This window comes from Exophiala viscosa (assembly GCF_022695815.1).
Source record: "Exophiala viscosa unplaced genomic scaffold EDD37scaffold_11, whole genome shotgun sequence".
In the NCBI taxonomy this organism is placed as follows: domain Eukaryota; kingdom Fungi; phylum Ascomycota; class Eurotiomycetes; order Chaetothyriales; family Herpotrichiellaceae; genus Exophiala; species Exophiala viscosa.
This window is the reverse complement of record NW_026944363.1, coordinates 600,352-625,857: the sequence shown is the minus strand read 5'-3', so window position 1 is coordinate 625,857 and position 25,506 is coordinate 600,352. Positions and strand designations below refer to the sequence as shown.

The 25,506-nt window shown below is 51.9% G+C and overlaps 9 protein-coding genes across 9 annotated transcripts; 4 read left to right on the top strand and 5 right to left on the bottom strand.

The window, feature by feature from the left end:
• The first annotated feature begins 651 nt into the window (after positions 1–651).
• Positions 652–3,068, top strand: EDD37DRAFT_639500 (MFS transporter, LAT3 family, solute carrier family 43, member 3). Its single transcript, XM_062817172.1, has 2 exons — positions 652–1,173; positions 1,234–3,068. The coding sequence occupies exons 1-2, from the start codon at positions 990–992 to the stop codon at positions 2,730–2,732; spliced, it is 1,683 nt and encodes a 560-aa protein (XP_062666885.1). The 5' UTR covers positions 652–989; the 3' UTR covers positions 2,733–3,068.
• EDD37DRAFT_639499 (uncharacterized protein) lies at positions 3,069–3,958 on the bottom strand. Its single transcript, XM_062817171.1, has 2 exons — positions 3,676–3,958; positions 3,069–3,616 (listed from the first exon to the last, which is right to left on the bottom strand). The coding sequence occupies exons 1-2, from the start codon at positions 3,805–3,807 to the stop codon at positions 3,560–3,562; spliced, it is 189 nt and encodes a 62-aa protein (XP_062666884.1). The 5' UTR covers positions 3,808–3,958; the 3' UTR covers positions 3,069–3,559.
• A 292-nt stretch (positions 3,959–4,250) lies between these two features.
• Positions 4,251–5,768, bottom strand: EDD37DRAFT_568792 (dimethylaniline monooxygenase (N-oxide forming); the record flags this gene model as incomplete). The annotated part of the gene is made up of 1 exon (XM_062814199.1): positions 4,251–5,768. One exon carries the CDS (start codon positions 5,766–5,768, stop codon positions 4,251–4,253), a length of 1,518 nt encoding a protein of 505 aa, XP_062666883.1.
• A 733-nt stretch (positions 5,769–6,501) lies between these two features.
• Positions 6,502–8,109, bottom strand: EDD37DRAFT_569022 (retrograde regulation protein 2; the record flags this gene model as incomplete). The annotated part of the gene is made up of 3 exons (XM_062814207.1): positions 6,502–7,318; positions 7,374–7,684; positions 7,738–8,109. 3 exons carry the CDS (start codon positions 8,107–8,109, stop codon positions 6,502–6,504), a joined length of 1,500 nt encoding a protein of 499 aa, XP_062666882.1.
• Positions 8,110–9,016: 907 nt separating this feature from the next.
• Positions 9,017–10,534, top strand: EDD37DRAFT_673742 (taurine dioxygenase; the record flags this gene model as incomplete). Its single annotated transcript, XM_062819486.1, has 3 exons — positions 9,017–9,460; positions 9,522–10,063; positions 10,109–10,534. The coding sequence occupies 3 exons, from the start codon at positions 9,017–9,019 to the stop codon at positions 10,284–10,286; spliced, it is 1,164 nt and encodes a 387-aa protein (XP_062666881.1). The 3' UTR covers positions 10,287–10,534.
• Positions 10,535–11,256: 722 nt separating this feature from the next.
• EDD37DRAFT_140773 (glycosyl transferase) lies at positions 11,257–14,315 on the top strand. Its single transcript, XM_062809554.1, has 5 exons — positions 11,257–11,754; positions 11,802–12,923; positions 12,975–13,274; positions 13,325–13,661; positions 13,718–14,315. The coding sequence occupies exons 1-5, from the start codon at positions 11,590–11,592 to the stop codon at positions 14,257–14,259; spliced, it is 2,466 nt and encodes an 821-aa protein (XP_062666880.1). The 5' UTR covers positions 11,257–11,589; the 3' UTR covers positions 14,260–14,315.
• A 1,110-nt stretch (positions 14,316–15,425) lies between these two features.
• EDD37DRAFT_140734 (uncharacterized protein) lies at positions 15,426–16,559 on the bottom strand. Its single transcript, XM_062809553.1, has one exon. The coding sequence runs from the start codon at positions 16,434–16,436 to the stop codon at positions 15,591–15,593; it is 846 nt and encodes a 281-aa protein (XP_062666879.1). The 5' UTR covers positions 16,437–16,559; the 3' UTR covers positions 15,426–15,590.
• Positions 16,560–19,428: 2,869 nt separating this feature from the next.
• Positions 19,429–21,206, top strand: EDD37DRAFT_659470 (MFS transporter; the record flags this gene model as incomplete). Its single annotated transcript, XM_062819042.1, has 4 exons — positions 19,429–19,572; positions 19,634–20,596; positions 20,655–20,966; positions 21,027–21,206. The coding sequence occupies 4 exons, from the start codon at positions 19,429–19,431 to the stop codon at positions 21,204–21,206; spliced, it is 1,599 nt and encodes a 532-aa protein (XP_062666878.1).
• A 43-nt stretch (positions 21,207–21,249) lies between these two features.
• EDD37DRAFT_140783 (uncharacterized protein) lies at positions 21,250–22,913 on the bottom strand. Its single transcript, XM_062809555.1, has 2 exons — positions 22,435–22,913; positions 21,250–22,325 (listed from the first exon to the last, which is right to left on the bottom strand). Exons 1-2 carry the CDS (start codon positions 22,797–22,799, stop codon positions 21,506–21,508), a joined length of 1,185 nt encoding a protein of 394 aa, XP_062666877.1. The 5' UTR covers positions 22,800–22,913; the 3' UTR covers positions 21,250–21,505.
• Between the last annotated feature and the right edge of the window lie 2,593 nt (positions 22,914–25,506).

The following is a 25,506-nucleotide window of genomic DNA, read 5'->3' as shown; positions in this document are numbered from 1 at the left end:
TGTTTTCATTTTGCAGACAGGGCTGTTTCGGCCACAGGCGCCAAGGTCTCTGTGCTATTTGAAGTTGGCGCTTATGGTTGAATCTGTTCCGCAGCCGCCAGCCAGACAAGGGCCAGCCCGTTTCAGTGGTCTCATTTGTTCGTTGAGCGCATGATCAAACAAGGCTGACCATAGTGGGCTGCTGTACTGCCATTTCGGCAGGTAAGAGTGCTATTTCGCTCCAGGTGCGAGGCTGGCACAATCGGCAGAGGTCTACCGCGAGACGCCAGCCATGTACCTGGTATCATGGTCAACAGGGAATCCGGACACACCACTCATTCGGATTCTGCCATCCACTCATGCCGCTTTCATTATGGTCGGAGTTTAGCACTGTCTGATGCTTGTATGGTCCAGACAGATGTTTTGAGTGATTATTTTCCCCAGCGCAAGGAACGATTTTCGGAGTATGGAGGCAGCCGAAAAGCCTTCGCTTTGACGGAGACTTCCACTGCCACTGCCAGGCCCACAGCAACCAGAAATCTCCAATGACGGTTGCGCCCGCCATGCCGCCTATTGTTACCCAATATTGCCCTCAAGGAAAATGATCGACCCTTATCGTTATCAGCACTGCAACAGTGGTACCGTGATCTTCTCAAGATCTTTACTCGATTTTTTCTTCTGACCGATGGATTTCTTCAGTCGTTATCTATCCAAGATCTGCTGAGGGCCCATTGGCAGCTTGTCAAGCTCCTCCAAGCTCACAGGGTTTCTTCTTTCATTTCCTACCATTCCAAACATCTTCCATTACCTCCCAAGTACACCGCGGTTGGTCTTCTGCTCTCTTCCGTTTCAGCACCCACTTTCGTTACTCAAACCCTCCCGTCACTGGTTCAGCTCTCCGCATTTCGGCTGTGTTCTTTCCCCCCTCCCCGCCTACGTAACTCTCTCGAGAACGCAGACGAACAGACACTTGCCCTCACGGGACCAAGAACCCACTCGAAGTCATCATCATGTCTCTCACTCGGGTTGCCTCTGTCGATGGATTGGAACGAGAAAGAAGAGGCTCCAGCGTCTCTTCGCATCGAAGAATGAGTTTCAATCCCTTCACGGATCGGGTACCGGACGGCCATAGGAAGCCCAGTGTCGTCTCTGCAGCTCTACAATTCGAAGAGGTATCTAAACAAAAGCGGATACGTAAGATTTACCCAACACCGCACCAAACAATCATGGTATGGCACTGACACTATTCTGCAGTACAAGTCGTCGTCGCCATCATTTACTGCCTGTTTGCTGCCGGCATCGTCTTCGGCTACGCTGCTATCAAACCCGTCCTTATCGACGAAGGCGTCTTCAAGAACCTGTGTACTGCGGAAGAGGTGGAGAAGCACACCACACCATGCTACCAGCAAGAGATCCGCTTGAACTTGATGTTCACCGTTGCGGCTGTGTCGACCAACGTTGCAGCATTGCCTATCGGTACCATCCTTGACAAATACGGTCCACGAGTATGCGGTATTATTGGAAGCATCTTCCTTACCACCGGAGCTCTGCTGTTTTCCTTTGCCAGTAAAGTCAACAGTGGGGATCTATATACGCCAGGCTACTTCTTCCTCGCACTCGGTGGCCCGTTCGTATTCATATCCTCTTTCCAACTCTCCAACACGTTTCCTCAGAACTCGGGTCTCATTCTGGCCCTATTGACCGGCGCTTTCGACTCCTCTTCGGCTCTCTTCCTTGTTTTCCGCCTCCTCTACGAATCCACTGGCGGCAGGCTCGACACCCACCGCCTCTTTCTAATCTACCTGGTTGTGCCTGTATTCGTTTTGCTCGTACAGGTTTTCATCATGCCAAACGACTCATACAAGACGGTCAGCGAGGTTGTCAAGGACGCCGAAGAGGAGATCAACGCGCCTACCCCACCAGAAGTTTCTGAAGAGGAGGCACTCGAGTACCGCGAACGCAGAAGGAGCACAATCGCCGAGGTCAGCCTCCTACTGGATAAAAGTACCAACACTAAACGTGCGAAACGTGAAGAGAACAAGAACTCCAAGTCCGGCGTCTGGGGCGCCTTGCACGGCTATTCCGCCCTCGATCAGATCAAGACTCCTTGGTTCTGGCTTATCACTTTGTTCACTGTGGTCCAAATGACCCGCATCAACTATTTTGTGGCGACCATTCGTCCTCAGGAGCAGTATCTGCTGGGTTCAGCACGTAAGGCGAAGATGGTCAACGACTTCTTCGACGTTGCTCTGCCCCTGGGCGGTGTCCTCAGTATCCCGTTCATTGGAACTTTACTGGACCACACCTCGACACCTTTCGCGTTGGGCTTTCTGGTCGTCACGGCTACCATCATTGGTGTTTTGGGATGCCTGCCATATATGTGGGCGGCTATCGCCAACGTTTGCCTCTTTGTCGTCTACCGACCATTTTACTACACCACCGTCTCCGACTACTCGGCCAAGGTGTTCGGCTTCCAGACCTTTGGCAAGGTGTACGGTCTCATTATTTGTCTGGCTGGGCTGTTCAACTTTCTCCAGTCACCTCTGGACGCGGCCACACATGTCATTTTCAACCTCAACCCTATCCCGGTGAATGTCATTCTCATGAGCTTGGCCGTGGTCGTTGGCATAGCACTCGTCTCGTTTACCTACATCAAGAGCCGCAACATGAAGCGCGAGCATCTGGAAGACGAAGCCGAGGGCGCGACGGAGACATTGATGCCAGATCCTAATGGTCAAAGTTATGGTACTTGAGGATGAAGTGTCATAAGGGCATGCCCAGCTAGGCATATGTATATGCCACGTCATTGTCGAAACTGTGGAGATCAGCATCGTGGACTCTATGGCGATGTCTGCATGTCTGTCCTGCATTCGGTGGCTTGGTCGTTTAAAATATTCGAGCGCGGCGTTGCATCATGTGGGTGGTCTTTCTTGGGGATCTGGTTGAACATATTCAGTGTCGAAAGGGGAGTTCAGAGTAAATACATCGCCATTCGCGAACCAAAAAGGAGAGCCAGATGTTTGGCCAAAATGATATCACGGTTGATTATGATTGTACATAGCAGAAAATAAAATCCTCAATGACTTGAGTATACAGTGATTGGCTACTACACCGAGTGCACGCTCTCAAGTGTAGATTGCAGGGGTGTGGTTGTCAGTGCGGACACGTATTTGCAGACATGTATTTGCATTGTTGTACAACTGGGATTGTCCCAAGTAACTGTCCCTACATTTTCGCCTCCAGGTCTTGACATTCTGGTATCTGCAAGCACAGCAAAATCGAACGCCTCCCACCCCAACACAATGCCTGCAGCAGCAGTCTTTGCACCATGTCCTGCTTTTCACGGTGGGGGGGGCTTCTTGTTCGAATAGCAGTACGCCTCACCAAGCACACCGTACATTCAATTGCCGTGATCAAGCGGGAGGCTCCCAGCGGGTAGTATACATGAAATCAGCCGTCCCAGCTTATCCTCGTGCCGGGATGAACATAGGAGCCCAAGGTAGGGCGTTCAGAGCGGAGTTTGTCGACGTCGACCGGGATTTCGAAAGTGCTGAGAGATAGTCGTAGGTACAATGGAGGTCTAGAAGCCTGGCAGGAGCATATCACTCCATTCCGAGTTGAAGAATGCGACGGCGGCCTGTTCAGACATTGTGTTAGCGCTACATTTCGCAGGTTCTCAGTCAGGCCACAACGTACTCCGAACATGGCGACACTGATCACCACGCTTGCATTCTCTTGCGATGTCAGGGTGTGGTAGACTGAGCTGAAGTAGCCTTTGGGTTGGCTGCGGCGGGAAGCCGGCTGGACTTGGATCTGCTTGGGAGGCATTTTAATGAATTATGATGAGGTAGTCGTGCTAGATTTGAGTTCGACAGTCGGGGAGTGATGTGGACGGCGACCTGGTGCGAAGCTCGGAGATCAGGATCGGGAGTTGGTGGTTTCTTTGTGTATACTCTAGATGCGCAAAGTGAATGAACTGTAGATGCTTGGATCGGATGTGGGCACTGGAAATTTGGCGCATGAATTGCTCGACACTCCCATAGAGGATTAGCGTTGATTTTCGGCTACGGTGACGTAAATGTGTCTTGTCGCGAAAGAATCTATTCGACGCGGTCACTTCGACAATGGTCATTCTGGGAAAACGGATGTAAGGATGGAAACACATCAACATGACAAGTAAGTCCAATCTGAGGAGTACACCGTGTGCAAGACTTTGAGCTCTAGCCGTGTATCATCAACATCTATGACTCGCTACAGGCAGGACACGGTCCTCATACCGCGACAGTATCAAATCCAGCCTCTTTCTTCTTCTCCTGGTCTTTGGTCGCCCGCAACCACTTTAACTTCTCCTCTCTATCACGATTTGCTTCGTGCCACTCCTCTGTGTGACCTCGCATCTTGTCCCCGACGCCTAGCCCAGCAGCATCTCTGTTCGTCCAATCCACAAGCTCTGCCACATACGCCTGTTCTTCACCTTCTCCTCTGAGACTATGGAAATCGCGTCCCAAACCTTTTGCTTCCACTCGCGCCCGATACTCCTCGCGCATTTGATCATGCGTGGGTAGGGACGCTTTCCCGCTCAAAACCCTGGCTACCACTTGAGCCTGGAAGTCGAACAGCGAGAATGTTGCAATGTGGTACGGTGCGCCAACGAAGACGAGCGACGGGTCTTCAATGTAGAAGATGTCTTTGTGCAGGTTGTGCACCATGTCCCCTTCGGCTGTCACGAGCACCGATTCATCTGCTTGACTTGTTGGTGTGGTGTCGGAGTGCAGGTGAGCCAGAAACGGGTATGATGTGATATACCCGGTGCACAGAATGACCGCGTGGACATCGGAGAGCTCCTCGCCGTTTTCGAGAATGATCTTCCCCGGAATAGGGTCTGACTCGGACTTTGTTTCGTGGTGCGAAGCGTCTAACTCAAATGATTTGATGCCTGGGATTCTTGTGGCATTCTTGGGCAGGAAAGTCGCTGGCAAATCGAGCACACCGCCACGTGAACTCTGGAAAATATGTTTGGCGTGAGCGGCAGACTCTTTGGCAATGTCGCACGAGGAAACGCCCGCACCGATGAGCAAAATGTTCTGGTCTTGGAACACCCGAGGGTTTCGATATCTCTTGGAGTGCCAGACTCGTTCTGGGAACGCCTCTTTCCACTGCTTAAGGCCTGGAGCTTCGGGTATTCGTGGCATGTTGTAATGTCCAGAAGCTACGACGACGGCATCGAAAGTCCAACGTCGCTCCAAGAGGTGCGAGCCGAGGGCCGTCTTCTCCAGACTGGTCGTTCTCACCAGCCATTCAAAGCCGGACTTGCGGACCTCCTCGACTCGCGTGTGGTACTGAGTGATGCTGGATACGCCGTGGTCTTCGGCGAGTGCTTGGATATATTCTTCCAGCACTTTCTGGGTGACAAAGTCTTCGGTTCCGGTAGGCCATGACTGCAGACTTGTCCGCATCAGGCGTGTCGACACGTTGTTCTTGAGTCCGGAATAGCACGGCCCAGGAGGTGCGTGGGCAATTTCGACGTCGCCTTCCTTGTCGTCGCTCTCTGGCGGCGGCGTGCTATATGCTGACTCTGGTTTTGTCTCATAGTCGCCCTTGGAAGGCAGTTCATTTGGGTATGAGGGGTCTTTTGTAGACCGCGGGTCAAAGTGCCATACTCCGCCTGCAACACCTGACCTTTCGAACAGGACGACATCCAGTCCTTGTCGTAGGAGATGTGCTGCGGAGGACACGCCTGAGATGCCTGCCCCTATCACAGCCACTCTTTTGGCACGATGTTGAGTCATGGCTATATTCGCTTTAGACTTGCAGTCACTTTGCAGAGACGGGTATCTATGACCTGGAAGAAACATCATGGAATATAGAGAGATAATGGTGCCGCGTTGATGGGCGGCCAATCCCGTGGCTGGTTGCTGCTTGCATTCGCCCTGGAGGGTTATGGTAGTCCCTTGTGAAGCACGCCATAGCACGTCAGGGATGTCGTGATTCCATCACACACTTGCGCACAACCACAAAAGGATCGTTTCGGCAGCTTATCTGGACTAGAACTGCTGGGTGACAAATGCAATACCCTCTCCTGATGCACAGCACTGCATATCACAATGCATGCACTAGGTGATGATGCCTGCCCGAAGCATCAAGGTTATGTTGTCGTTCATCCGAAGGCGGGTCATCGTTTCTAACCCAAGACATCTTACGAACACGCGGGAGCTACATTCAGAGCACAATGGCTCGCAGACAAAATATAGCATATTTGACTAGACCTTGGGACGTCTGTCAAGCTGCCAATGTAATCATCATACAAAGTCAGCAGACCATAGTTCCTGGTAATCGTTGCGCGTTTTGACCAATATGCGGCCGACATTGTGCGATATAAAACCATCGGCTCTATGTAATTTGGGAGCAGGAAGCCCTGACCGACACCACTGCAACATTCTCTGTATCCTTCCGACACACTGTCCAATCGCTGCGACGGTCTAAGGACTCGTCGATTAGCTCCATGTGTTCAACGTCAACGCCTCAAGCTTCGAAGTTTTTCAGCTTCTTGCGTGCGAGCTCCCTCTTCCAAAGCACCCTTATAGCCAGCGCACACACGATCAGCGCGCCAGATAAACAAGCCGACGTGACGAATCCCTTATGATACTGCGGCGCATCAACCTGCTGCCAGACCACCAGTGGCAACCAAGCCTGGAAGACGTAAGCGATCTCGTTCATAGATCCCGTAACAATAGCGCGCTCTTCATTGTCGTCGGAACAGATCTCATGTGCCCACGCCATGCAAAGCCCGCTCAGCCCACCACCACAGCCAGCGATGATATAGCAAGCCCAGTGCCAGTCGACAGGGATATTCCAGGCAGCCAGACTAGCATAGCAAATAATGTTGACCGCACCACCAAAGATGATCGGCGGCCACCGCGCGCCACGGAATATCGTGTCCGATGTCCAAGCGTATATGAGCGTGCTGACAATTTGCACGGCGTATGTGGTCGTCGGGTATACGTTGATCTGCGAGATGGTGTACTTGGGGTTCGTCGAGTCCTTGAGATACTGGGCAAAAGTTGGCTGGCCTACGCCTGAAGCGGCATTGTTGAACAGCATGTACAGTGCTGTCAGGAAGTATATGCGCCAGGAAGTAAAGATCTTTTTGAACTTGGCCTTGGTGTAGGGCGCTCGTTGGGCCCGACCTTCGAGTTCCATGCGCTTTTTGGCAAACTCGCGCTCTGCAGGCGTGAAGTACCATGCCCGCGTTGTTTCCGGGACGTCGGGAAGCAGGAAGTAGCCGGATAGTGCAACAGGGAGAGAAATGACCCCGTCGATGACGAAGAGCCATTGCCAGCTATGCAGGACCAGGGTCAGCTTGGTGGGAATTAAAATGCACAGAGGGTACTTACCCCTTGAGACCACCTTTCCCGCCTAAATGGTACACACCAGCCATCAGATACCCGGAGAACATGCTGCCAATTGCCGAACTGGTGTGGAAAATGCAGGATCGTTTGGCAAGCTCGTCTCGGCGGTACCACGAACCGATCACGTAGACCATGCCAGGGTAGAATGTGCTTTCGGCGAGACCGACCAGGAAACGGAGGGCGTAGAGGGAGCTGGCACTGTTACACCTCGAGGTGCAGAAGGTGAGGATTGTCCACACGAGCTCTGCGGTCGGTATCCAAATGCTGGGGCGGACGCGGGTAAGAATCATGTTTGACTGGTTATAATCAGTTGATACACGACTTGGAGGCATGGTAAATAATGGAATACCGGTATCTCTCCAATCACGTAACCCACGGTCCAACATGTCTGCATATAGTTGAGCTGGTTCTTGTACAGGCCCAGATCTTCCTTCATTCCAGAGACGAAGGCATTGTTGATGTTGATCTGGTCGAGATACTTGATGAAGTAGCCCAACGAGGCGAACGTGAGCACTGCTGCATCGAGCTTGAAGAGAAACCTTCGCTCCTCAGGAGACTTGTCCAAACTGTCCCACACGTAGGATTGCCATGTTCTTTGCGGTTTGGCTCGGATCGGATCCGTAGGAGATGAGGGTATACTCTCGTCGCGAGGACTGTCTGGAGCACCGTCGACTTTCACTCCTTTGACGTCGAGTTCCGTGCCCTTGTAGTCGGAGGACATTTCTCTATGCTGGCTCGGGGACGCTGGGGTCTGCTCAGTCTGCCAGTCGCTCAGGAGGCCAACGGAGGACTCTTTTAAATGCTCGTCACCCCCGTGGAAGGGTCGATCATCCTTTCCCATGTTCCACTCTGCGCGGAGTAGAAAGCAATGCTTGCCAATGCTACGTCCGGGGATGACACCTTATGTGTCTAATATTGCGTGCTGTCGACAACCATGTACGTGCATGTATCACAATGTTCTAGATGGCCGCATCAGGCAAGGCAGGCTTCCTGGCAACAGCCAAGATTGTTGAAGATGTCGAGTCAGGACGAATTGCCCAATGGTGTGACCAGATAGCCGTCAAGCATGCCACATCATCGTACAATGACTGAAGTTAACTTGCAAACATCTTGCACGGTACTCGTCGAGAAGCGAGCAGCAAATAAGTCGACCCAAGCACGCCATATGGTCACGTGACAGATTCGGCATCGACGTCCTCACGAATCTCTACCTGTGGAAGTGTTGATGGCGGATGTATCCTTGTGCATGCAAGTGATTGGGCGATAAGACGTCTCGAGAGTGAGGGGTTTGTATGCCTGTAGCGGACTTCGCTGCTTCCCATGCCATAGAACAGCTGCTGCAGACGATTGCGTCTTGCCTTTTTGCATGCAGCTAGTTCATGGGTGTATGCCAGTTCGAGTCCAACCGAAGCACGAGGGTTGCACGCCATAGCACGCATACATGTCGCCATCTTCCGGCACCTCAAGTGACATTAGTCGACTGTTTTTGTAAGCAGGCGCCCCGTTGTACCTAATCTCTCAAGTTAGCAAACCTGCGAATGGTATAAAGATAGGTATAAGCAAACTGTGCGAAGACCTTCGTTGTTCTGACGTTTCAAGTTCTGCCCGATTCAGATACATCTCCCAATATGGCACCAGGAGCAATCGACTCGCATACTGCGGATTTTGTCGTCCCCAAGAAGGACACATTGGGATTGCCCGAGCCAGCGTTGAAGCGCTTGACGAGCGCTGGGATCGACCTGTCAGAAGGCTATCCATATCGCCCTCATCGACCATTGTACCTCCAAGACGTGTATAACATCAGAAACGAAGAGCGAAAATATATCGAAGTTGGTGCTCGCGCTGACAAGTCCAAGAAGGCGCTCTTTTCTGCCGCGACCAAGGTCACCGACCTTACCACACATATTGGCACCGAAATCGAAGGACTTCAACTCAAGGATCTAACAGACCAACAAAAGGATGAACTTGCTCTATTGATAGCTGAACGCAGTGTCGTGTTCTTTCGAGACCAGGAGATCTCCCCGCAACAGCAAAAAGCGCTTGGAGAATATTATGGTGAAGTCGAGATTCATGTAAGCATGGGCTTTCCCTTTCTGGTTCCAGCAAGTGGTGCCTGTGCTAAGTCAGTGATAGCCTCAAGTGCCTCAGGTACCAGGAGTGCTCGGAGTTAGCGTCATCTGGCCGGCTCTGCAAGCGACCGAAGTCACACCTAGCTTCCGCAGACCTGGTGGCGCCTCGCGATGGCATACGGATCTTGTTCATGAGCGACAGCCAGCTGGTATAACCCACCTGCACAACGACACTGTTCCGCCCACGGGTGGCGACACACTTTGGGCAAGTGGGTATTCAGCTTATGAAAAGCTGTCGCCAGACTTCCGCAAATACATTGATGGTAAGCAAGCTGTGTATCGGTCGGCTCACCCATATCTCGACCGAGAGAATCCGAATGCTGGACCTCAGTACATTGAGCGCACTCATCCATTGGTTCGTGTCCATCCAGCGACTGGGTGGAGGGCTCTATGGGTGAATAGGGCCATGACGAGCAGGATCGTTGGTCTGGACAAAGCCGAAAGTGATCTCATCCTGGGATACCTCTATGACGTCTATGAGAGGAATGTCGATATTCAAGTGAGGTTCAGATGGACACCAGGCACAAGCGCACTCTGGGATAACAGGTGAGCACACAATGTCTAGTACCTCGGACGTGCTGACCAGAGCAGAATCACCATCCATAATGCTTCATGGGACTACGGCGGCAACTATCCGCGTCATGGGACCAGAGTCACTTCCCTTGCGGAAGTCCCATACTTTGATCCCAATGCGCCCACGAGACGAGAAGCGCTGGGACTGCTGGACCCAGAGGAGAAGCAGGTGGATGGAATATTGGTGGAGACGTGATCGACGGAGAGGATCGTGCGAAGTCGGTGGATGCTCGTGATTCGCGGTTGCCAAACCTACAGGTGCGAAAGGTACCATAGTATGTTGAAGGCTACAAGACCCGGTCCTGCCGAACCATTGTTATGATAACACGCTTTCGGTCGGCTGTGCCATCATGCAGGGAATCGTCGAGAAAATGTCAACCAAGCATAACCGCGCAATATAAGAAACCTTCGTGAATGTAGAGTGATATTTGCTTTGGATAAAATCTGTAGGCGCCTTGACATCTCCAACGAAGGAAGTCACGATTCATCCGTCAGTGCCCACACGTGACTCTTAGCGCTCACGTGAGTAGTATCACGTCAACAACAAGACACCTCAGCCGATATTCGAGTTTGACGTTCAAGATTCTCGAACCCATTAATCCTTAGCACTTCGGCTTGGCCTGGTCAATGCTTCAACCCACAAGTCAAGTCCCCCAGTGTCGTCTCACATATGGATCATTGCCTCCCGGCAACGACATGGTCAGTGTGTCCTCCAAAAGTAGACGATCACCAATTATTGGTTGCGGACTATTACTTCACTCTGCGCTCGTTCTCCAGAACATTTGGACCAGCAGCCAAACTATTGGCACGTTCGCCGTCGGGGCTGAAGTAATTCTATCGCGAGCATGCCACCTCTATCGTCCAGATATGCCTGAGCGTTCATGATGCACCACTACAATCGACATGCACTGTGCCTGGTAGGTTACTGGGGGCGTCAGAAGTTTTGCTGGCTCCATTCACCTCGGATATCGGACCTTCACACCAGCAGCTGAAATTGCTGCCTCTACACTCGGTCCAGTTGCCAACGGCCGCTGCAGGCACCAAGATCAATCCATGAGGTTCATAGTCGCTGTTTACAGTGCCATTTGTCAAGACAATGCAGCCTGGTGGAGTGCGTGGCACCCTTTGTGGGCTGCTTTCTCGTATTCTTCCTCGATGATGAGTCTGGCCAGAGTCTTAGAGGATTCCAGAGATTCATCCAAAGCTTATCATGCAGCCTGCTGAAGCTATACACCAACAATCGTTATGTGTGGCCGTATTCTGTGGGCCACTATTGCTACGCGCGAATGTGTGGACATGGTCCGTTCACCTCAACTACCATATATGTCAGGAAACTTTATCAAAGTCAATATACTTTACTTTCGGCAAGCATGGATGAGTTGAGACCCACGGTTCAATGACGCTATACTTAGCTACTGCATATATGCTCGATCCCCTGCTCTGAGCGAGCCAAGTGCAACATCCCCCAAAGGTGGTTTACACGTCGACAACCTAGAGCCATGGACCCTTTCAGCAGGCGGAAGTCGTCAACAGGCGGCAGAGGTGAGCGCGGGTCCGATGAGCGTGCCACCGATAGGAGGAGGCATCTATCTCCTGTCGGCGATGTGGAAGGGGAAGATTCAACCTCGAATGAGGATATGTCTGAGAAGGTGGAAAAGACTCCGGTATGCAAGTATCACGAAATAATGCGAATCTAGCCTGACGATGCCAGACTCAAATCACTCAACCAGGACATATCCGTTGGAATCATCCTTTCAGTCATGATGCTGGACAGGATCCGAACATGTTAACAAAAGAACGTTCTTCGCCGGGAAACTATGGGGCGCGGCGGATGTCCCATGGCATCAGAAGAGCATCCGTGGCCGTGGGAGAAGTCTTGCATAAGATGGATCCCCTTACGGCGACCCAAGGTAATCCGCTTGGGCTGGGTATCAACGAAACGCGTCGAGTGTCTTCTGTCGGCTATGCAGCACCTCAGCAATTCAATGCACGACGATTTTCACGGGTGGCATCCACCGAAAGCACCATCAAGCCACCGGACATTGCTCAAATCAGGGAGGATTCGAATGAGACGCTGTCCGCGCCAGCTGTTCGACTAGGAATGAGTGAGAAACAAGACGACTATATCATCCAGAGACTCGCTGCCCACGATGACGTCGAGATGTTGACGCCATTCCGACGAGTTCTCTACAGACTCTGCCCAGTCCTTGTTGTCACCACGATTGCGGCCTATTGGATTTATTTCGCTCTTCGTGTCCGGTTTACCCTGTCTGCCGAATCCGCTGCACACAGGACATACTGGATGGCTTGGGCTTTTATCTGTGTCGAGCTTTTCGTGTCGATTCCCATGCTGCTGCACCGTCTATGGGGTTGGCATGTTGTTGGGCTAAGAAAGAGACCAAAGTTGAGACTCGTTGGCGACAATGTACCGTCCGTTGACGTGATTATTACTTGCTGCGGCGAGGATGACGATCTCGTCTTGGACACAGCATTGGCAGCCTGCAACATCGACTATCCTCCAGAACGGTTCCGTGTCATGGTGTGTGATGACGGCAAATCCAAGACCTTGCAGGAACTGTGTGAGAAAACAGCCGCGACTACTCAGTTCGACAATCTTTATTACCGGTCAAGACCAAAGTACCCAGGTGTCCCCCATCATTTCAAGGCCGGAAATCTGAACGACGCCCTCGATGAGACTGCGAGATTGCCTGGCGGTCCCGCAAACTTTGTAGCTGCCCTCGATGCCGACATGATTCCTATGAAAGATTGGTTGCGGGCTTTGTTGCCTCACATGCTGCAAGATTCAAAATGCTCAATGGCTTGTCCGCCGCAGGTATGTCGATTGATCCACCTGCTTGAAGAATTGACTCTGACTATCACCTAGTTATTCTACAACGTCCCCAAGGAGGATCCTCTGTGTCAGAGTCTTGATACATTTGTCCACATTTCCGAACCAATCAAAGACTCAATGGGCGTAGCATGGTGTACAGGATCGGGCTATGTCCTCCGACGAGCTGCACTTCAGTCCATCGGAAACTTTCCAGTCGGATCTCTCGCTGAAGATGTCTGTACTTCTAGTATGCTATTGGGTTCTGGGTGGAACACCGCTTTCGTCCACGAACCTTTGCAGTACGGTACAGTCCCAGATTCTCTCACCAGTCATTTGAAACAGCGAACGCGTTGGGTAAGTCTGCTTCTTCTGTGAGACCATGTGCTTCTTACTGACGAGTCCAGACCATCGGAACCGTCCAAACTTCACTGAAACTGCGCTTCAGTGTGTTCGGCCCCTTGGTCAAACACATGACATTCCCCCAGCGATTGTGCGGTTTTGTGTACACCGTCTCATCACTTTTTACCATCTTCCTCGTGTGTTCCATGTTTACAGCACCCATTGTGCTTGTTTCCGGCGGCAACCTGGTCCCTTACAGTTCGACAAGCCAATTGAAGTGGCTGATTCGTTCCAACTTCCTGTCGCAAATCTTGAACCGCGCCAATGAGGCCATTTCTTACCTGCCTTCGGGTTACCGGACTGGTCAGAGAGACGCGAGGGCGATGATGTGGATGGCACCTTGTGAGTGTTTCTTGTACCCTCGATCTGGCGCGTCAGCAGCTGACCGTGATCTACAGTCCATGCTATCTCCGTCATCCGGACGTTCCTGCTTCCGAAATGGCTTGGTGGAAAAGTCGCCGTCTTCACATCTTCAGGGTCACAGAAAGCTGAGCTGAACGAACGAGATCCCATTCTGCGAGCGCCGCTTTGGCGTCGTCTGAAAGTCACGATCTGGGACTGCCAATGCTATCTGCACCTATTGTACATCATGTTCTGCTTGGGCGCCGTTGGCGTCAGCATTTACTGGAACGTCACCAACAAGGACAACCGCACGACCAAAGATGTCCTCCTAGCGCTTCTGACTCACGCCTTCTGGCCACCGATCATCTGGATGACCTGCATCCTGTCATGTTGGATCCCGATCAACTACGCAATTTTCCCTCCAGACGAGCCTGACAGACATGACCTCCTTGACAGGGACCCTGTCACGGGCGTTGCGTATCCATCTGAAGCGTCGAAGAAGACCAAGACCGGATGGGAATCTTGGGCACACGAGGGGCTTTACACCGGCATCACTTTCTATACGACAGCGATATTCATACTGTCATTCTGGTTCTAGGCCATTACAGCTACGTACATGTTGTACGCATCTACTATAGTACTCTCTGGACGCAGTCTTTTGGCGTCCCAACGCTCCCAATAGGATACAAACTTTACCTGTTTGCAAACATCACCCGCCTTCCAAAGTTCCTGATTTCAAAGCAATCCTTTCTGTCCAGCGGTTTCGTTCCGAGCATTCGATGCTGGCTCGGTTCAGGATGCCCTTCACCAGCCCCATCACCACATTGCCAATTGACATGTCAGTAGTCTTTCGATAGTAGATGGCTAGAGCCGTGACAGCTGACAGTGCATCGCTGCAACCACTTCTTAGTAACACCCAGCACTGACCACAGTGTGGCCTGAACATGCTTTCCAGACGACCCAGACTTAAAAGTGGATTTCGATGCTGGAGCAGGATCTACCATGTCACGCATCGATCCTCGATCCTCGATCCTCGTTCCTGTCCGCGACTATCAGATTGCCGAACGCTTGTCCCGGACCCAGGGTTCTTGGCTGTTTAGTCTCGAATGGATGCCTGTTTTCAGAAACTGGTGACATTGCGCGTGAATGAAAATTGAGGAAGACCTCTACTATTTTTCATTCTGTCACTGGAAGTGACAGTCCATAATCTCTTGTCTCAAGAGAACTGATTGACAAGGAGCCTTCGTGCTACGGAGTGCCTGACCGAAGTGACAGATTATATCAGAACAAGTGTGTTTTGACAGGCAAAGATCCGCAAACATGTGTTCGCAGTTATGCAGCTTCACTCGCGTCCGTGCGTTCAATAGTTCTACTGCAGACTGGTCAGTCAACAAATGCAGCCAACGACAGCCCGTTCCATTGATGTCTTTCACTTTTCGGATCCTCCGGAAGGAAAGTGTCCACGTCTTCGATGGCGTGTCAGGATTGCCATCCGGATTGAGGACCGACGCAGGATGGAAGACTGTAATAATACGAGGTACTCTGGGGGCTTCCTGGTCAGTTGATCCGATCACTGCGCTCCTGATGATCTACTTTTAGGCTCGATGCGGAACTCATCGCGTATCATAGTGAGAGCTCACCTACCTCACTGATAATCCCGAGTAAGCCTCCACTAAATGAGGGTTGGAGGTGGATATTGTGGCATCTAGCCCATTGGCCATCATCTCTTTCCAGAAGGATTCCAAAAGGACTCGGGCAACCGTCGGGTGAAGGCTGATCACCTTACCCTCCCTGACTAGGAGTTTTCGAAGATCCGGACGGCAGGTGCTCCACCATATCGCCTCTCCACAGCTCCTTCGAGCATAGATGAACGATCACCTCCTCAGAAACCAGAGGAATACTATGTAACGTGATATCTGAAAATGGTCTTCAGGCAGGCGCACGCCCAGCCAACATCGGTAGCACCGGACGCTCCTTTGATATCCACGGCCGTGGATAACTTGCTTCATATCTCGATATACCGGCCTCAACATGGCACATAAGCCAGACGCTGGCGTTCCGCAATGTCATCGCCACTGTGTTTGATTCGGCCGGGGAAAGCGGCTGCAAATTGTAAAGTATTCGTGTCGATCCTGAGTGACTCCATGAAGATGGGACCCACTTGCGGCTGAAAACACCTCGTATACCTTGCTTTCGACGGTCATGATCGCCACGATGGGCTGAGAGTCTTGGGAGGGCCGGCCTGTAAGACTCAGGAGGCGACAATATTGATGGTAGTCCCTCTGAGCTAGGTGTCAACGACTGACTAGCCAGGGTTTGAAGTACCACAGCTCCTAGTACACATCCCCTCGCGGCTGAGAGGCCACTCATAGCCGTATGAAGGTCAATATGCGTAGAGGAGAGGTTGGGAAGGGAACGTGGTAGTAGTAAACATGATAGGGACGAAGGGGGATCACCAACAAAAGAGCCACCATGCCCGATTGATAGATTGGCTTGGCATTGCATTGCCTTTTTGATTCCATCGAACCGACCGCAAAGGTTCATCATCAAATACACCGCCTGGACCGGCGGACTCTCGCTTCGTCGATGAGAAGCTTGACATCTACTCGATGCAGCCCCTTGCACAGAGTCAGGGAGATGGGATGTGTAGGTCTGAGACCTTGTTTCAATGGGCTTGAAGGATGCTACCGTCGCTGACCCTCTGCTCGAGTCCACGACCTCAATGAGCTTTGGTTTCGACTTAATGCTCTTACTTGCCATATTCTGTATCGACATGACCACTTCCAGCGGCTATGGTGCCGAAGGGTGATAGCGAGATGTCTTTGGCGCGAGATCTTCATGCCTCAATGCTGCTCAGAACGACGCCAGTGACAATGTGGTACATGAACGCAAATCAACTGGAAGCCACTTGAGCTGTGTGGCATTCCGCAGGACTTACAGGTCAGAAGCACAGGGCGAAGAAATTGTTGTCATGAAATTACGCCCCTTCGATATCAATCGCCGAAGGAGAACGAAGGCTCCATGTTTGCCCACCGCATCTCCTGCCTTAACCGTAACTTGGCATCATTGTGCGATAATGCGGCTACATCCATCCGGGAGTTCGGCTCGTGCCAGCCGGAGGTTCTCAAGCAAGTCGAATGTGCGCTTCACTCTTGTGGAGGATATCAGCCCCATAGAGTTTCTGGCCCCCTGTGCCAAATGGATGAGAATGTGGTAGATTCCACCACTTTCCACCAGGTCACACGACCGGCGGCAATGTTACCACATGAGGAGAGCACTGTTATCTTACCGAGCAGGTCGACAATGATCACCTCCTTGGAAGGATAGCACGTCCTCCAGTTTATCAGAGAGGGATTGGCGCGGGAATGCCCGCTCCAGATTCAAGCATGCTGCCGCCTGGTCCAAGAGCAGCAGTCACCTCTAAGCTCCATCGGATGCATTCTGCCTCTATCAGGATCTAGGCTTGCGGATCAGCGCAGCTTGTGGCAGCAGTCCAAAGGATTCGAGCCAGGCCACCCCGGCAGTGGGGCAATGCTCCAGGTCAGAGTGTGCCACTCGTGTCTTGTAAATCCGGCGGCGAGGATAATCGTGCCAGGGGCTGCGGCCAGAAGCACATGCTGCGCAAGGCCTAGAATAGGAAGCGTTCCGGAAACAGCTTCGATCGTGCCAGCGCTTGTTCCTCGAAAATGGAAGAGAGCGTGATCAGGCCTTGGGAGACGCTACAGCATGCGCGGGGCTTCGTCGAGAGTTTTCGTCTAAAGGCTTGTGTGCATCGACATGGTACTCTATGGAGGCCCTGTTGAACGCCACCAAGGTAAACACTCGAATGTGGCACTGCTGTTGCGATAACATCTGCGGCTCAAGTACCCCAGTACCCCAGTACGCAGTTACCGTTGGCACACGGGACCCGGGAGAAAGGCAACTACGATCAATTCGTGTTTACTTGACAAGGACGAGCAAATACCTGGAGAGCTTCTGTCACATTGTCAAAGCGCAGGACCAGTCCGATGACGGATTCGGTACCATGGCACCAGTTGGCTACTAATGGTACAGTTTGCTATGGAAGGACGGCCACGCTCTTCCAGGTCTGGGGCACAGCCCTATGGTGAGCGGTCCTCAAATGGCCCACGGTGGCGACACTCGGCGTCCACCCTGGCAGGTGTGGTTGTTGGGAGGGCATACTCGTTGAGGTCGAACGCTCGATTCCATGGCGGATATGCGTCCTTCGATATGCTTGACGTCGGATCATCGCACGCTATGACAACCCCCAGAGCAGCTTTCTGCTCCAGGCCAACGGCGTTGTCGAGGCGTGAAGCGGCGGCTCAGCCGGCTCTGACCGAGGAACAATATTTCCAGAGTAGCGGAGTTCGCTGCTCTCAATTGAGTGAAGCTGTGACAAGCCCGCTTCTGGTTCGGTACGCTCTGCAAACACTTGTTGGCGGAATCGAGAGGCAGTCGTTTCGTGAAATGGTCACGGAGAGTTCATGTACGGCACCCAAGGAGAACACCCACACTGTCCATGCATCCACTGTAGATTTTGGGCATCTGGATCGGAGTGCCTGGTAAAAACTATGGACTGCACACCCATCTTGCAGGGGAATCACGGGCGACGCACAACAACAATAGCCGTCTTGACAATGGCAGTGGCTGGCAAGCCGAAGCTCGCAGTAACCGCTTTCGGGAAATGCATCGCACAACTCCCAAGTGACATGCATCTCACCCAGCCTCTGCTGTCCCTCTGATTAGGCGCCCACGCTCATTGGACGGGCTTATTTGACACTATCATCAAATGACCTTTCCCCCGCATATCGGCCTCAAACTAAGGGCCGGAAATCCCCAGAGTCTTGGAGAATGCCCAAGCGGAGGACTGTCGACCACTTCAATCATAATGGGGATAGGAGGAATGATAAAGCAGCTTTTCTCATGCAGTATCTACTTTCAGCATGTCACTCGTCAAGCTTGATGGAGGACCTTGGACCCTCTCTGGGCTAGAAACTTCTGATCCCGAAGGCTAAACTCAGCGGAAAACACGACCCGGGTGAGCTTGCTCTCTCATGCGCAAGGTCCGCGGACCCAGATCTCCATGCGAGGCATCAACGTAGCGGATCTAATACATTTGCCATCAGCTAATGCATGCAGCTCGATCATATCACCAGTATAATCCTTGTAAAGATTGCTGAGGCCGGTGATCATGGATGATAGTTGGTTCCAGAGCAAATGGAAGAGCTCCTTGCACCTTTGGGTCCTCACAACAGCTGTGGCCTCGAACGACCTGTTAGTGCGGGAATGACACTTGAACCTTTTGGTTCAGGCGAGGTTGCTTCAGTCTCCGACACAGGGAAATAAGGATCTGCTATCCAGACAAAAGCACCAACGGCGGCAGCGAAATGCAAAGTGCCGGTGGGTCATTGACGGTTTTGGGTATAGCTCGAGTCCGCATTACCCCGGACGTCCCCCAATTCGAGGCAAGATTCCTGCCAGCTTCAGCAAAGCCGAACAACGCATTTCCCTATCACTCAAGACAGCAGTTGCAGGTCACTATTTGCCTCCACGTGGGGCCCCTTTGCCTCGACTCTTTCTCATTCCTAAAACAGTTACACAGCTCCGGCAACTGGAGTCAACTGCCCATGGGGGAGGCACTGGGGTCTTTGAGGGGATTCTGAGATATATCATCGTGGTTCCTTGCCACAAGAAATTGTCACGATCATCCTCACCTGATACTCTTCACTTTTGTATCGTGTCGAAACAGGAGGAGAACACCGCCACAATGTCGGCTCCCGAGAGAAAAGACAACATCTTTGCCCATTGGAAATGCCTTGCCGCATGTACCTTGGTCAGCATGTGCCCATTCCAGTATGGCACTGACTTTGGTATCATCGGTGGTCTTCAGGCCATGAAGGGGTTCCTTGAGGTACGCCAGTCGATTGGGGATGATCCCCGTCCAGGTGGTCGAGCTTGCTAACATCAACTAGATCTTTGGCGAAAAGGACCCGACCTCGCCAATTGGCTGGAACCTCAACTACACCCGCCAACAGCTCATCGCCTCCCTCATGATCCTCGGAGCATTCATCAGTTCCATCTTTGGAGGGCCTATCGCCAAATACCTGGGGCGCAAAATGTCTCTCTGGAGTGCGTGCGCACTGTGCTACGTTGCCAATATCATCATGATGACTACCACAAGCATCGGAGCCCTCTACTTTGCTCGTCTGCTGATTGGTCTCGCCAATGGCATGTTCCTCACGTTTGGCCAGCTGTACCTGCAAGAGTGTGCCCCTGCAAAGTATCGAGGACTTGTCATCAGCTTGTTCCAGACATGGACTTCCATTGGCTCTCTGGTAGGCACAGTTGTCGACAACTTCACCGTCAAGCTGGCAGGCAAGCAAGCCTACATCGTGCCCCTAGGCATCATCTACATCATTCCTGGTATCTTGAGCGTCGGCATGCTCTTCATTCCCGAATCTCCCCGCTGGTACCTCCTTCATGATCAACCCGAAAAGGCTCGCAAAGCGCTCATGTGGCTCCGACCATTCCCTGAAAGAGTGGATGCTGAGATCCAGGGTATTCAAGATGCCATTGAGGCCGAACGAGCCCTGTCCAAGAGCGCCGATGTCCTCGATATGTTCCGCAATCCTGTCGACCGACGACGGACGTACCTCGCTTGCGCTGCCATCAGTCTTCAAGCTGCATCTGGAGCCATGTACATGATTTCCTATGGAACATACTTCTTCGAAATGGCTGCGGTTGGCTCGCCCTTCGAGAACGCCTGCATTCTCACAGGCGTCGGTGTCGCTGCAATCATGATCAACAGCGCCGTCATCACTCGCTGGGGACGTAGACGTTTCTTCCTTACCACCGGCATGGTTCTTTGCGGTGTTTCACAGCTCATTGTGGCGATTGTCTACGACAAACTCGGTCCCGGTACATCTACTGGAAAGGTGAGGCTCCTTACAAATCCATCGTTGGAGAAGGAACGTGCTAATTCTTCTGGCTTAGGTCATTGTTGGTGTCTCCGTGGTGTATTTGATCGGCTACAACGGCATGGTCGCATCCTACGCGTGGCTTTGCGGTGGTGAATTCCCCTCGCAGCGTCTTCGAAGCTACACATTCGGTCTTGCTACGTCGATCGGCTTCTTGGGCGCCTGGCTCGCGACATTCACCGCCCCCTACTTTATCAACTCGACCGCCTTGAACTGGGGACCCAAGTATGGCTACATCTGGACTCCATCGTGCTTGATCGCCGCTTTGTGGACATACTTCTTCCTTCCGGAGACGCACGGTCGCACCTTTGAGGAGATTGACGAGATGGTAAGTCTCTTCTCAACCTCAAAGTCATGAAGGATACTTTGCTAACACTCTTTTTCACAGTTCGAGGCACGTGTTCCGGCACGCAAGTTCAGCAAGTACCAATGCGTCGGATCTGTGGCTGCTGCGGCTGCTGCTGCTCGCGAGTCCGAGAAGGAGGCGCACCATGGCAAGGTCAGCCACGATGAGGTGGTCTATTCGAATGAGAAGGCTGCCGCAGAAATTGCTGTGGCTATCAGCTAGACGCAAACTAGGTATTTGAAGATTGCGTACAGCGGAAACAGCTTTTGACGAGGTGGTGAATCTATTTGGGAGAGGAGTATAACAAGGTCGGTGGGAAGGCCGGCAGCGAAGGTGAACCCCAGCAGCGAAAGGCCTCTTGGGGGATGTGAGATGACGAGTATGATGACTGAGATGATATATCGGATACAACTACTATAGCACGAATCTAGGATTTTAGTTGTTTGGCCCATCGAGCAGAAACGTGGAAGAGCTTTTGATCGCCCGCGCCCTAAACTTGTGATCTTGCCTCACTGTCCTAATCACGCTGTTTTCTTGCCAGCCTCGAGGTTCGATCCGGTGAAGACAGCCTCGTCTCGATCCCACAGCAAGGTCAACGCTGCGCTGTATGGGCCCAAAAGCACACATCTGCAGATGATGTCCAGAAAGGCTCCGACGCCAAACCCGCCAGCATCGGCTTTTGCATTCTTCACACCAACCGCGTACCGAGATGCGCTCGCCCAGATGACATAAGCAGCTCCGGTGATTATGTAGTCGTACTGGAGAAACCAGTGGGAGCCTTGTGCGATACTGCCAATCTTGACATCGCTGAATGGATTTGGTGGTACAAAGACATTCAGCGGATGGAAGTCTTGGACTGTTTGCGCAGTGAACAAGCTGGGAAGAAGCAGTGTTGATAATGACAGAGTCCATGTTGCAATGTGCGTGGTCGTACTGACGGCCAGGGAGAGCTTGTAGACCGTCCTCAGCAAGGAGATCTGCCTCGTCTGTGCATCGGCCTGGCTTGCCGAGGGAGTCTTGGCTCCGACAATGAGCTTGGCGACATAGGCGATGATGCTTTGCCAGACCGGGAACAATTGCCAGAGGACTATGGCGGTGATTTTTGTGTCGAGGGGAAGAATGTCTGGTTGCGGCAGGGTCATGAGGATTGTCGGCGCGATGTAGCCCAGCGACACGCCGAAGATGTGCCCAGTGAGCAGACCCTCATCGATGGACAGTGCCGAAGGCGTAAGCGCTGCGCTGGAAGTCACTAGGGGTGAGGTAAATAGGTAGATTGTCAGGTATAGTGGTGCTGCCAGGCCAGCGCCTAGACACTGAAAGAGAATCCCATAGATCGTGGTGCTGAAGTACTACTAGTTAGCATGGCGGTGCAGATTGACGAGGCGTGCCGAAAAAGTATTTGGGAGGGACATGGTGGTCTTCAATGGTGGCCATTACTAGGTAAACTTACAAGGCAATTATCCGGCCCTTGTTGGCCTTTCGTGAGGCCTCTAGGATGATAGACGACAGAAGTGCCACGCCTTGTCCGGCGAAAAGGAAACCGTACAGACTGGCGGCAGGGTTGGAGCCGTCTAGCAAGGGCCAGAAAAACAGGAGCAAAGTTGCTAATAGTCCGTCTGGGGGATCGAAACCTGTGAAGCTGTTCGGGAAAGAAGGCTTGCTGATAAGTGAGCCTGATGATGGGAGTTGGTGCTTGGATTTGAGGGATTCGACAGCAGGAAATAGGCCGTTTGTGGTGCTGAAGCCATGTAAACAGTAGCCGCCTAAGAAAATGAGAGCTGGAGTGACGACGCGCGAAAATGTAAGAAGAGCCATGATGTTCTGAAGATGGATGTTTTCTCAAGAGAGATGGTACCAGTATGGTCGACGAAGAAAATGCTGGAGAGAGACAGAGTAGACGAGAGAGCAATATCTACAGTATGATATGGCGACGCGATGTAACGGGGGCTGTGGGGGGATGAGATGTAACAGTTTTAGGCGTGCCATCCCCAGAGAAAATTAGGCGGCCTGCATGTTACAAGCATACCAAGCAACCTAGAGAGTGCTAGAGGTAGGTGGGCAGGTAGGGCAGACTTCCTCTTTGGGACAAATGCTGACAACGCTATTCCTTGATGTGAACACAGATTTTGACCGTCTGACCACTATAACCGGGCGTGCGCTTGGCGGGAATTGCTCGCCAGACACCATGAATTTGTTGCCCTCGAGGCGTTGAATCTCAGGCCTATCTTGCCACGCAAGGATAGTTTTAGGCTGTGTATTGGGGAGTCCTACATCACTCCCGGACCCCACACTTCAGGCAGGCAGGAGGTTCTTCAAAAGAGGTCCGCCCGAAAATTAGGACCACTCGATGTTCACGCGGCGGCAAGTTTCTCCGATACGGGAGACGTTAAAGCTTGTTCCACGTTCCATAGCCACTGAAACTCCTGCATTATTCACAATTTGGACTTCACACCATGCTTTCAGTTTGTCTCGACGTGGTCCAACCATCCAAGGCTCTCATGAGACATAAGATCCCATTCAATGCCCCCCACTGTTGCGGCCACATCAGAAGCACCACGAAGTTCGCCTAGCCCGGCAAGTCAGTTGTCCCGTCTACGCCCGCATTTGAGAAGCGTGGCATCTGGTATTGCCACCGATGTAGTATTCCTGACCGGTATGGTACAATGGCGACTCTCACCATCAGTCATTCTACAGCATGGTCATACATCGAACTAAGGTTTTGGCGACAAGCCAAGCACTACAATTTTCTGCTTGCTAGCTGCAAATATGTACATGCACTCTTACAAAGAAACACCGTTCACACTTACAATGACATTATATCTTGTTCAAAGAGCACAGCCGGCCATTCGTGGTCCATCAGGAGTTACAGGGTTAGATTGCTGACTAGATGTAGATCGAAGGATTACCATAACGTCGCTTATATCTCAATCCTTCTCCGTAGGTAGTGATTTTCCATGACCAAGAAATGATGCTCGCGTCTCGCCTTGGAGCTTCTGGACATCGGCGCGCATTTGATCAGTCGGTTCAAGCTCCAACCTCCAGCTAGAGCTACGAATGACTGTAAATCCCGGGAAATCATCCAGATCAATCTGGACTGTCCCATTTTTCTGCAGTGTCCGGATCAAACTTTGCATTGCTCCGGCGTACCTGCTCTGCTCTGCTCTGATCAGAGATGCACTGGGATGGTGGGTCGGTGAAGCATATGCTATGTGTGAATCTCCTGATCGGATTTACGAACCGACTGTCAGATCTGCAAACCACATGAAACCGCGTGGTTGAGCGATTTCTCAGTGCCCTCCACTCATGGATCTGTTCGCTCTGTTTTGTGTCAGATGCACAGAGTGATTTGAACGAGTGGCACACATTGATGTCCGGGCCAGCTCATGATCAGCTTGCAAACATCCAATGGATGGCTAGAAAGATTTTCGGACGGAGGGCGCGGAATGCTCAGCCACGCCATCCACTGGAAACGATTGTTGAGATTTGGGAATATCATGGCATGAGATCTGGAAGAGGCGTCCACCGATGGTGTGTATGGGTCGGAAGTTTCGATCTCAACGGTCGCGCTTCAGATCCGCTGGTTGTAATTCTGTGACCCGCCCGTTTCAGCCTTCTCATGCTTGGGTCGGTATCCACAAACGGTTTTGCACAATGGTCCTGTTTGCGTAGGAGTACGTCGACGCAACAACGGCTAGCACTGAATCGTTATGAGCGAAGGACTCTAGATTCACAACGGCTAGTAGTATATCGTTGTCTACGAAGGACTCTAGAATAACAACGACTAGCACTTTATCGTTATGAGCGAAGGCCTCCAGAATAATAACGACTAGTACTTTATCGTTGCGTACGAAGGATTCCAGAATAACAACAGCTAGTACTGAATCGTTGTGAACAAAGGACTCTTGATAGACAACGAGGGAGAATATCTATTTGAACCTGGAGGACGACAGCGGTGCAATGAAGCGTGTCCACAAAGGGGGTTGATCAACCGAAAGCGTGCAATTCTGTTCACAATTGGCCTTGGTGTACCCTGGCCTCGTCGTTCGTATGGTTTGCTAAAGGTGGTGCTAATTCACTGGATCAGGCAACAAGAACCCAAGTTCGACCAAACCTTACCAAAAATCTCTTCAAAGTGAGGGTGGGCAAATGTGCCACCCGCCGTGTATAAGTATCTGGCTTGCCCGCTCATTCCTCCTAGACTTTTTCTTCTCTCTTCAGGATTTCGATTCAGCAAACAACAACACATTCAACACCAGTAACAACACTGACACTTTCACCAACACCACTCACAAACCACACTTAGAGACGACAGCTTATCTTAACAAGATGGGTTGTATTCTCTCCTGCAAGAAGAACGCCGTCGAAGAGGTTGCAGAGGCACCTCGCCCGGTAAGTCTTCCTCCTGCTCTGCCATCTCCAACCCCAACTCCTCCCACCCCTGACGCCGACGAAGGCCACGTGCCTGAGGCTGTCCAGACTTGCGGTTGGGCTGGAACTCTTTCCGGTCCTCCCGTCGGTCAGG

Coding starts and splice junctions, on each gene's coding strand:
- EDD37DRAFT_140734 (XM_062809553.1), bottom strand. CDS start 16,436: ATGTCGATACAGAATATGGCAAGTAAGAGCATTAAGTCGAAACCAAAG.
- EDD37DRAFT_140773 (XM_062809554.1), top strand. CDS start 11,590: ATGGACCCTTTCAGCAGGCGGAAGTCGTCAACAGGCGGCAGAGGTGAG. Junction 12,924..12,974: donor CAATGGCTTGTCCGCCGCAG/GTATGTCGATTG, acceptor ACTATCACCTAG/TTATTCTACAACGTCCCCAA. Junction 13,275..13,324: donor TGAAACAGCGAACGCGTTGG/GTAAGTCTGCTT, acceptor TGACGAGTCCAG/ACCATCGGAACCGTCCAAAC.
- EDD37DRAFT_639500 (XM_062817172.1), top strand. CDS start 990: ATGTCTCTCACTCGGGTTGCCTCTGTCGATGGATTGGAACGAGAAAGA. Junction 1,174..1,233: donor ATCTAAACAAAAGCGGATAC/GTAAGATTTACC, acceptor ACTATTCTGCAG/TACAAGTCGTCGTCGCCATC.
- EDD37DRAFT_140783 (XM_062809555.1), bottom strand. CDS start 22,799: ATGGCTCTTCTTACATTTTCGCGCGTCGTCACTCCAGCTCTCATTTTC. Junction 22,326..22,434: donor AAGGGCCGGATAATTGCCTT/GTAAGTTTACCT, acceptor GTAGTACTTCAG/CACCACGATCTATGGGATTC.
- EDD37DRAFT_639499 (XM_062817171.1), bottom strand. CDS start 3,807: ATGCCTCCCAAGCAGATCCAAGTCCAGCCGGCTTCCCGCCGCAGCCAA. Junction 3,617..3,675: donor TCAGTGTCGCCATGTTCGGA/GTACGTTGTGGC, acceptor ATGTCTGAACAG/GCCGCCGTCGCATTCTTCAA.